This window comes from Temnothorax longispinosus, chromosome 8 (genome assembly GCF_030848805.1).
Source record: "Temnothorax longispinosus isolate EJ_2023e chromosome 8, Tlon_JGU_v1, whole genome shotgun sequence".
Lineage (NCBI taxonomy): Eukaryota > Metazoa > Arthropoda > Insecta > Hymenoptera > Formicidae > Temnothorax > Temnothorax longispinosus.
The window spans coordinates 3,377,025-3,387,937 of record NC_092365.1 but is presented as its reverse complement, the minus strand read 5'-3'; the positions used below and the strand labels follow the sequence as shown (position 1 = coordinate 3,387,937).

General features: G+C 44.9%; 2 protein-coding genes across 8 annotated transcripts in view; one reads left to right on the top strand and one right to left on the bottom strand.

Moving 5' to 3' along the window:
• Window positions 1-5,415, bottom strand: part of LOC139818162 (bicaudal D-related protein homolog) — a 30,512-nt gene extending 25,097 nt beyond the window's left edge. The window contains exons 1-2 of one of the 4 annotated variants that reach the window (XM_071786733.1): window positions 5,059-5,415; window positions 655-1,540 (exon numbers count right to left, since the gene is read on the bottom strand). The gene's annotated coding sequence lies outside the window, so the exon portion shown is untranslated. Of the gene's footprint in view, window positions 1-654; window positions 1,541-2,588; window positions 3,353-3,686; window positions 4,145-4,722; window positions 4,865-5,058 lie in introns of those variants that run through there. The other 3 variants (XM_071786732.1, XM_071786731.1, XM_071786734.1) reach the window with 3 other exon arrangements.
• LOC139818163 (coiled-coil domain-containing protein 63) lies at window positions 4,296-10,844 on the top strand. Of its 4 annotated transcripts, none has more exons than XM_071786739.1 (6): window positions 4,296-4,416; window positions 4,738-4,999; window positions 8,425-8,759; window positions 9,201-9,424; window positions 9,638-9,900; window positions 10,198-10,844. In XM_071786739.1, exons 2-6 carry the CDS (start codon window positions 4,847-4,849, stop codon window positions 10,489-10,491), a joined length of 1,269 nt encoding a protein of 422 aa, XP_071642840.1. In that variant the 5' UTR covers window positions 4,296-4,416; window positions 4,738-4,846; the 3' UTR covers window positions 10,492-10,844. The 4 variants fall into 4 exon arrangements, with proteins under 4 accessions (XP_071642840.1, XP_071642839.1, XP_071642836.1 ...); XM_071786738.1 differs by lacking the exons at window positions 4,296-4,416; window positions 4,738-4,999 and adding exons at window positions 6,531-7,287; window positions 7,401-7,786; XM_071786735.1 differs by lacking the exons at window positions 4,296-4,416; window positions 4,738-4,999 and adding exons at window positions 6,531-7,287; window positions 7,392-7,786.
• The last annotated feature ends 69 nt before the right edge of the window (window positions 10,845-10,913 follow it).

The following is a 10,913-nucleotide window of genomic DNA, read 5'->3' as shown; positions in this document are numbered from 1 at the left end:
AGTATCCGTATAAATCTCTATAAGAAGCTATTTAATCGACCGTAAACGAATCTTATCTACATCATTGCTCATAAATATTTCTTCATCCACGGAAACTTTACTTACTTTATTTTTGCAATTTATGCAATTCAAATCCTAGAATTCTGTATGAATCATCAGCTGCATATTTATTCGCTGGCTTTTGATTTCAGATAAAACAATCTCTATTTTTCCAAATCTTTATCATCACGAGAAACGTGAGGAAATATACGTGAGCAAATATTTGTAATCGATAGTCTGTATATTTTTCTTATTATCTAATACGGCTATTACGGCACGAGTGTCCATCAAAAGAGAAAGAAATAAACAAGAGGTTTATTTGTACCTACATCATATTTTGACTTCAATGAAAACGAATTTCGCGCGTGTTAATTTATTTCTAAGCTATTAATTTCCATAAAATAGGTACATTAGACATGTTTATATTTCTTTCTTTTTTGAAATTCATTCCGCGTTGCAAGAGACCTTGAGGTGCATCAGCTCGGCGTCTCGATAGACTTTAACAACCTGTTTCGCTCGAGGACCGCGCGCGACCCAAAAGCAGTCGGGCTTTGAAGCTTCTCGCAGCGGAGCACGCGATTCAAGAACCGCCTGAATGACGCATAACGCACTCACCTCTCAACTCCGCGTAATCGCGCGACGCCGCGCGGGTCGGTCTCTCTCCTTCGGGGTTCCTGTCCTCGAGAATCGTGTGTCAGCGCTCTCTCGGCTACCGGAAGCGATCGGTCGCCTTGACATTGCGCTCGACGTACTCGTAATCGCATGAACCCATCCGGACGACTGGGTCTGGCCGCTTCACCGTCATCGTTAACAGCATCATCATTATCGACGAGAACAACGAGGAGAACGTTCTCATTGCGCGAGTGCAACGCACTCTCCGTTGTGCCTCTCCCCGGGGATATCGATCGCGGAAGTTCGCCGCGCTATCGATCGACCGCGGCTATCACCTGGACGGTTTCTTCCGCCTCCCGTTGCCCCGCGCGCCGCAACTCGATGTCATATACCCTGTCCCAGAAGGAGACGTTTATCGAGCTCGCGAGAATCGTCCGGCCGATCGTCCGGCGACTTTGCCTCGATCTTTCCTTGTTCGGAGCAAGGCCACTCGAATGGAAAGTCCAATTGCGACACCACACTTGCGTTCGTTCGTTCGTTCACAACTCGTTCGAGCACATCCGGTTACGAATTCACCCGCGGATTTAATCGTAAGGATGATCGATGATTTCTCGCGGCGAGCACCGCGCTGTCAGGTCGGAAAGGAGCCGCGTGAATTACGGCGCAATGATACTCCGTGGTTCTCCATTTATCCGCGTTGAACACAACGTTCGTTTTAACTTCGAATAAGAAAGATCGGGAGGAAGATGGATGGCTCTCAGACAACTGCGCTGTTTATCTCAAAGTGACGAAGCAGAGATCTTCTGCGTTGGAACCGCAGCTCACGAGAGTCCCTCGGCGTGAGTTTCATTTGCGACGGGATCATCTCGCACCGGGATTCCAGCCGCCTCTGCAAGAAAAATCAAGAAGGTATTAGTCTCTCGCCATTGTCGCCCTTAGAAATAATAGAGTAAGGAAAGGCTATTTGAGTCAGTCAAAGAAAAAATTGGATAAAAAATTTTTTAGGACAGAAAGCTCCAAAAAACCAACAAGCCCTATGACTAAAAAAGCTCCCCCCTGTCTTGACAATATACTGCAAATCCAAGTGTGTTATTTTTACGCGCATAAACGTCTGAAAATGATACATTAGACTGAAGATCTTTTTACATGTTTCTTCGTGTGTTAAATTACGTCATTTAAAACGTTTAATCGTATTAGCATGTCATTTAGACGCATGCATGATTGTTACGGTAAATGAAACGTTAGTTAAAGGTCGAACTTTTACTAACATGAGAAAAATAAACATCGACGATCGTCAATAAACAGCTAAAATGTTATCTGGCAAACTCGATATATTGGTGGCGATCATAGCGCAGAATAATGTGCGCTGGTCTAATGAGCCGAAGAGCCGAGTTCAAATCCGACCAAAAATCGTCGGTTTTTATTTGATCGCCACCTCTCGGAAGGGTTAATGGCAACCCACCGAGAGTGTATCTCTAAGAAACCCGAAGAGAGGCCTCGGATTTGATAAAGGCCGAACTTCAAGAGGCCATTGGCTCAATCTTGAGCTGTAGAGCCATTGAAGAAAAAGAGAAATTCGATTAATTTCTCGAAAAAGGAAAAACGTAACTTCTTCAATGATGATTAAAAATCTTTTCCTTGTTCTGACAAACCATCGACATCGGAAAGGTGATTGATAAAACTAACTAAACTGATGAGAAGAGTCATGTACCATTTCGCAAAATTCGCAATAGTTTGTTGATGAGCGAATGAGCGCACACTGCAAATCCAAGTGTGTTATTTTTGCACGCATAAACGTCTAAAAAATGACACATTCGACTGAAGCTCTTTTTACATGTTTCTTTTTACATGACGTGATTTAAAACGGCAAGAAATGTGTAAGAAGCTTCAACTAAAATAACACATTTGGATTTGCAGCGTGTGCAGCCTCTCCTTACCCTAACAATAAGTATTTCCGCGCATCCGTCTAGACGACGCGCACTATCGATTCCCAATCGCAACATCATACTTTGAACATTAGCGTTTTTTTTTTTTAGGAGCGGCACCTTGACATTCTCTCCTACGAATGACTCGCTAAACCTACGTGACGTAAGGCGTTATTTTCGTGTCGCGTACGGTGAACGAGTCGCCAACGAAAGGCACCCGCCGTGTTTTGCAAACAAACAGGAATCATTCGTTTTCGCGTAAATACGCGCAATCGCGTAAATACACGTCAATCTCTCGATTCTGTGACTCGAAACGGGAAGTTTCGAAATAGCGCGAGGTACGCGAGGTTCACTCGACTCGCTCGACGCGAATGGAGAGCGGTATCGAGCGGTGCGTGGGCGGATTTAATCGCTGATTTCGCGTGTTCGGCACGCGGACGCCCGAAAATCGGTTCCGCGGCGGATCGACCGTGGTTGTGAAGCGCGTGGGTGGAGAGAGAACACCGCGCGTACGAGTCCGGCGCGATAGGGCGATAGAGTCGCAATTGCGTCGCATTATCCTTGAGCGGCGATAAAATGTGACGGCAAAACCGACGACGGTCACGGACGGCACGTGCGACAGTTCACGTTTATCGATTCGTACGTCGGCTTAGCGGCACCATCAACCCTTAGCGGCTGAATCCAATAATGGGGGATGTGGATCTAATACCGCCCCTCGGGCCCACCCCGTTAATTCGATCGGCGACCAGAAGAAACGTCCCCCGATCGCGTTTCCCCCCTCGCAATCAACCCTCATCGGTAGCTTTCCATTGAGCGCGTCTTTGTTTGCCTCTCGCCAATTAGTAAAATGACCTGCGCGAACCGCCTGGGTATATATCCTTAATTTCTGCTAAACGAAGAGTAGAGCATTCGTTTGAAATTGAAATACTCTTTACACATCCGCGCGTTCGTATCTTTTCTTTCGCCCCGCTTTCGATAAATATTTTGCGGCGTCGCGCAAAAGCCTAGATAAATATTTATGACGCTATTAATATTTATAATTTCTTTCTTGAAAACTGAAAAAGAAACGAACACTGTTCATGTGACATACACATATGCACACACACACACCTCTCAGCTCTCGAGCGCACTGCGAAATGCTGCGAAACGCGCGCGCGAGGATGTGGGAGAGCGGTCACGAATCTCGCACACACGAACACGGGCGCGCGAGGTCTACCTGCTTGCCGTGGCGCGGTCGGCCAGGTAGTGAGTCACTAGCCGTGAGTGGAAAATAAATATTACGGAATCGTGCAGCGTGCTCCGCGAGAGCGACCAGCCACGGCTCTCTCCCACCATATTGCCGCGCGGTTGAAAGTAATTCGTTCGGCTCGACGCACCCGCTTCGCGGCTCGGCCGCCTCTTTGTGTCGACTCGCGTAAACGCGAGGGAATTTCGACAATTTGCATTTTGCTTTATTTCTGAAAAATGCGAGATTAATATAAAAAAAAAGCAAAAGAAAAACGGATTAGTCGTTAAAAATCCACTTGAATCGAACGTTCCGTCGAATTAAACAAATCTCCGATCGTAATTTCGGATATTTTCGCGAATAGTATTCAAGTCTGATGGAGTTAAATAAATAGGATAAAATTACAGTGTTAAATATTAAAGAAATTTAAACTATTACCTTAAGTTAAATATTTTGGTATTTTTAACTACATGCAGTATTGTCGAAATTTGTTATTTTAACTCCATTGATTTAATTAAATTTAATGATATATCGAGTAGGAACAGTGACGACTCATAGGAATGGTTAAAAATGACTCAGATTGGGTAGGTATAACTTGACGCCACGAATTTAACAGTAAGTACATATCTTTCTGTAGATGTAGACACGAAAATAATTACTATTCCAGCGAAGGCAAATAATCCATTCTTCACTGTTACATATTAAAAAGTAAAATTTAAACCAATACCTTGGGTTAAATAAGATTATCTTACTTTTAACCACTATCCACCATTTAAAACCCATGTATGCCGAAATTTATTATTTTAACACAAGAGACAGTGTTATTTTAACTCCACCGGTTCAGTTAATTGACGAGATATTGAATAGAAGCAGTGGCGACTTATAGGAATGGTTAAAAATTGTGTATAATTTAACACTAACTCTCGAGTTTAACAGTGTTCCAATGCAACTCCAGTTTGGCCGAAGTCGCGGCACACAACAAGCCGCGATGTCACCGCGATCTTGTCGCAGTTGACGACAATTGTATCCTCCACGGAGCGTCCGCATGCATGACGCTCTCCAACAATCGCCGCTTCGGTATCGATCGAAGCGTATCCGAGCGACCGCCGAAATCGCTCCCGAGTCGAGCCCGAGGAATGGCGAGGCGCCGACATTGCATGCAGCATGCAGCGGGCAGGTCGAAATTCAACGCGGCGGAGTAAGTACCTATCCTTTGCTCGCGCGTTAGGGTCGCAACAAAAAAACGGAAGTACGTACGAGAGCAGGCACTGCGCGATCCGTACGGTCGCGGTCGGTCGGAACCCGAGAGAGGTTCCGCGCGTTCGTTACCCGCGCGCGCGGCGGGCAGAACCGATCGACCTGGCGACCTTCCCCACCGGAGGTGAACTAACGTCTCTCCCCCGTCTGCATCGGCGAGCGTGTGCCCCCACCACTTGACCCACCTGGTCGAACCACCACCTGACTGAATCCCACCGAATATCCATGGAGCGCCCAATGAGCACCCATGAGGTTCTCAACGATGCACTGTTGAATTCGTATATATAGTGTCAAATTATGTTCAATTTGTGTCATTTTTAACCATCCCTCTAGTTCGCCACTGCTCCTACTCAATATATCGTTAATTTGATTAAAACAATTGTTGAAATAATACTGTCTTGTGTTGAAATAATAAATTTCGACACACATGGTATAGTAGTTAAAAGTAACAAATTGTTATCTAACTCAAGGTATTGGTTTAAATTTCACCTTTTAGTATTTGTCAGTGAAGGATATAGACTATTTGGCTTCACTAAAAGAGTTATTACGAGGGTAAGTCAATAAATAAGTCGCAAACTGGATAGAGGCAATAATAATCAAAGTAACTTCCTGACATTTATTTCACTTTTCGACCATAATCTTTGCGACTTATTTATTGACTTACCCTCATACTTTCGTGTCTACATCTACAAAAAGATATACTCTTACACTGTTAAATTCGTAGTGTCAAATTATGAATTTTTGTCTTCTTTTACTCCTATAATCAATACGTCATTAATTCACTGAACATTGAGTAATACAATAGTTACTGTTTATGTAAACTAAACACACATGGAGTAAAGTTAACAATGTACTCAGTATGGTTTAATTCTCTTAGAATTATCATGAGGTGACATGTTCTAAAGATTACTTCGCGCACTTACAAAATAGCTTACTGTTAAAGTATGTCAATCAAATTGTGCTCTATCCTAAACTCAAGGTAATAATTTCGACACTGTGTTAACAATTTTCACTCCTTGTTAATCATTTAATATTGCGAGAAGAACGGATTCGCGGAGTCGCCGATCAACATATTAATTATTTTTCCGCCGCTTATCGATCGTTAGGAAATACCTGGCGAACGTTTATTTTCTGAAGAGGTAAAAGACACCAAAATAGGGTAAATGTTTGAGAAATAGGACGCAATTTCCTAAATTGCGCGTCGTCGTCGCGCAATATCCAATATCCGACGTTTTTTAAGTACGAGAAAATAAAAGTCCGTACTGCCTGATGTTCCACTGAATTTTTTGTGTAGTTACTTGTGGGAAAGGACTAACATTAACGAGAAAGGCAAATCGAGTTCCGCGCGCTAGATTGCGGAGGAACGCCTCCTCGTTCATTTTATCGTTCATTATCTGTACTTGCTCTTCGATTTTATTTACAAACGGATAAACGCATCGCGCGGATTATCTTATAGCGATCGATAGACTCGTATTAAATTGAGCAATTTGTAGATATACTTCCGATTATCGCGCTGCGATAGATCTTCGGCTGGATATCGCGAGGTCAAACTTAATTGATCATTAAAATCTTTGCCGCGTGCCATATGATTTTAAATTAATTCACATTGTACAAAAAAACTGTATAAAAAAGGCGGGACAAACGCTCGCCGATAATTTCGTAGTACGTTACATTAATTCAGTTTTCAATTTTAGCAGCAGACAGCTTGATGATTAATTGACACGTTTTAAATTTTTGTCCCAAATTTGTCAAAAAATTTGTAATTTTAATTAATATGTTTGGTGCTTAGAAATTACAGAGTGTCTTGCATCTAACCTAACCGTGTTGCGTGCCGAAAATATGTTAAAAACACTTGTATATGCGACTCTACCTGTGGGGAAATGAATTTCCGTAGCCGCCCAAACGTTCGATGAGCGTTACGTCGCTGGGCCCATTGCTTAGCAACCGGAAGTAGCAACAGAAGCGTCTATAGCAGTTATAACACGCCTCACATTTTACGTTACGGCCTTACTTACACACAGCTGCCTCGGCTGCGCGGGGTGGCAGATGTCTCTCTCAAATGTCGGCGTCCAATGTCATCGTCGGGGATCGCGACTGGAGTGCGACCCGCCCCTGCATGGATCTTCGTGACCGACGTCGCCGATCGCGAAGACCGACGTCTTCCGGGAAACTGACGGCTTTCTCTCCTTTTCTTCTGTCTATCTTCTATAAATTTGTCGTGAAGAAAAAGTAGGTAACGCGAAATAAATAATAATAATCTCCGGGATGCTCTCTCGATCCCGAATGCAAGATGATTCCTGCGAATTGCATCAGCGATTATTAATAAATTCTAGAATTGTCAGGGGATAAGGTTGCGCCGGAGACGAGCGACTCCGAGATGGCGTACAAACAGCAACCGGTTCAGGACGAGCTGGAGCTGGAGACGATGGCGGAGGCCGAGCTCTCGAGGCTGAAGAGGCAGTACAGAATAATGGAGAACGATCGGGCGGCGTGCGCGGAGGACGCGAGGCTGCAGCTCCGCAATCAGCAGAACGCAATCGATCGGCTGGAATACGAAAAGGCCGAGCTCGTGCTGGCGATTAAGACCGCGCGATCGAAAGCGTTCGCGCGTAAGGACGTGGAGATGGACGGGAAGCTGAGGTGTCTGCTGACGAAGCGCGCCAATTATATCGAGCTGATAGAGAACGAGAAGCGACAGATAGCCGAGCTCGACGAGCAGATCGGCAAGGTTGCTGGTATTGCCAATGTCATGTCTATGTGGATCTGTATAAGCAAATAACACGCGAATAATATGATTATATATCTGTTTGTAGATGTAGACACGAAAATAATTAACTATTTCAGCAAAGCCAAGTAATCTGTCCTTCACTGTTAAATATTAAAAGATGAAATTTAAACTAATATCTTGAGTCAAATGACAATTTGTTATTTTTAACTACCATGTGTGTCGAAATTTCTTATTTTAACACAAAACAGTAATATTTCAACTCCATTATTTTAATTAAATTAACGATTGAGTAGGAGCAGTAGTGAATAGAGGAATGGTTAAAAACGATCCAAATCGAGTATAATTATTAATTTGACACTGCGAATTTAATTACTTTGACACTACGAATAAAAATTAACAAAATTAATTGCTTGACCGAAATACCGATTCGTAGATGTAAGAAAAATAGGACGGAGCATTTGATGCGAGACCACAAACATGTTATATCGCGACCGTAGTGATCGATAATGAACGAAAGCGTCGCGACTTGTCGCGGCGAGAGATCGCGTCGTCTTCTTTAAGCGTACACATAGATGAGGAGAAATATCACTTTCATCCTCGCGACATCACGTTTACGACACGTAAGAATGCTGTTGCAGCTTTCGAAGGATGTCACGAGCATGAAGATGAAAGTGCGCACCGACGTGCAGTCGCGGGAGATAGCGGCGCAGCACACCAAGACGATACTCATGCTGGAGAACCGGGTGGAGGTGGCGACGAAAAGGTTCAACCTGGTGATAGCGGAGAACGCGAGGCTGCGCGCCGAGATCGAGACCCAGCTGAAGGAACGGTCGCAGTTCATGCAGGTGTGGAACAAGCTGATCGGCCAATTGAACACGGGCAAGCAGATCATCAACGACCTGATCGAGCAGGCGACGGTCACGTTCAATCAGCGGGACGAGGAGCTCAACAAGATCCAGGCGCTTCGCGAGAGGTATAAGGAGTTGCGACGCGGATTTTCCGCGCTGTTGAATCGGTGCCGTACTGTGAAATGCGATCTGCGCGAGCGTAAAATATCGGCGATTTACGCGACATCGGCTGTTGCCGATCGACGATCCACTCGCGAAAGTGGAAACCTTCTTCAGATCGTTGTCCCCATAATCTAGATGGTTTTGTTACTGACTACGCGCGAAAGAGATCCACTCACGTTCGGTCTGGAATGAATGCGCGATGTCTTCGTTGTCTTTGAATTAGAAACTCGGGGGAGCAACGGCGGAGAGCCAATGGCGCGTGAAATTTCCGCCGCTCGCTTTCCGTACGATGCCGTAACGAGTCCTTGATTTATTCGGCCGCGGTGCGAATTTGCGTAATTTTCTGCCGAGTAGAGAGGAAAATTCCAATCCGTAAACTGACGAGAAGGCGTCTCTGTTCGCAGGGGTATAAGGGACCTGAAGAACCACACGTCGGAGATGTGTGAATTGAAGAGAACCCTGGACAACGAGATGAAGCTGCAGGAGTTCCTTGGCGTGAAGGGACAGTTCCGCGAGATGGTCGATCTGAACGCGAAGCGGGAAGCCGAGAGGCAGGCCAAGCGGGAGGAGAAGCAAAACAAGATAGCGGCCTTCACGCAAATCTTGCAGACGATCAGACAATTCACCGGTACCGTAAACCGGGCTTTTGTTTAGAATAATCGGGCATGCTAAAACGCATTCTCTTTGTGTTCTCAGATTTTCTCACGGCATACTTAAGTTTGCTCCAGTTTTAGATGTAGACGTATTTTAACGCTTATTTGATATTCAAACTATATATCTGATGGTTTACGCTATTAAATTAAAAATCTCGGCTCCGATTAACGCAATCGTAAATAAACAGGTGAGCAAGAAATCGACAAGCTCACCGCGCACTTCATCAAGCAAGAGGAGGAGAATTTCGCGCTCTTCAGCTACGTGAATGAATTGAACGACGAACTGGAAAGTCTTCAGGCGAGAATGGAACAGCTGACGGCGGCCATCGACGAGGCACGTGCCCTGAATGTGCATCGCGACCAGCAGCAGGCCGAGACCTTGGATAAGATCGCCAAGGAACTGGACGAACAGACAGCGCTAGCGGATGCTGCCGAGGAGGATCTCGCCGAGGTTAATAAAAGAAAAGACTGTTCGAAATTTTACGTTGAAAACTTTGCGATTACTTTCTCAAAACTTGAAAACATTATTTAAAACGTAAAATATTATCGTCGATTGATAATAAGATGTCACTGTTGAAATTTTCATTGGCAAATCAATGTCGCGCGCCTTTCAAGGATTATCTCGTCATTCTCGGGTATCGTCCTTGATCTTAATAAAACGAATTTATGGTTTCGATATCCGCATGGCGACTCGGCAAACCGCAGCAGCCCGAATATGCAACGAATAATTACTCATGTTTCATTCCAGTGCAACGATGTGATGGATAAGCTGCTGCGGGGGATCGACGGCCTCTTCAAGACGATACGTTGCGACAACTCGCCGATTTTAGAATTGCTGGGCGACAACACCCACGTTACCATGAGCAACGTCATGCTCTATTTGGGCATTATCGAGAAACGTATCACCGAGATGTTCCACAAGGTTTACTGGGTGGACAAGGAGGGCAAAGTGCCGCAGCTGCGGCTGGACGAAGAGAGGAAACCCAGGCTGAAAGTGCCCGTACTCAATCGCATCGTACCCACCCAACCCTGTGTTCTGTGAGCCCCCCCGCTTTGTTACCCTATCATGTTCCTTTATTCCGTATCCTTGAGCCCACATCCTTCCGGTCTATCGACGGGTATCCTCGAAATTTTCTAACATTTCAGGCATTTAATCTCGAACGTGACAGTCTAATTTCCGTTCGATACTTAAAATAGGTCAGCTCTTCTCCTATCAAAACAAGGGATTAGAAACTGACTTATAGTACACGATAATCGATAGACATCTAATCAATATATCAGTGAAAAGATTTTTTATTAATTGACTACTTCGGCGCTAAACACGCGTCGAGGATATCCGGGCCGCCTGTCAACTTCATCTGATTACTTTAACATATGCAGCTGCGTGGAGCAAGAGCAGATGCAGTTCGTCTCGGAGGGCTTGGAGGTGCCGCTGACACGTGCCGAAGCCATGCAGAAGCTGCG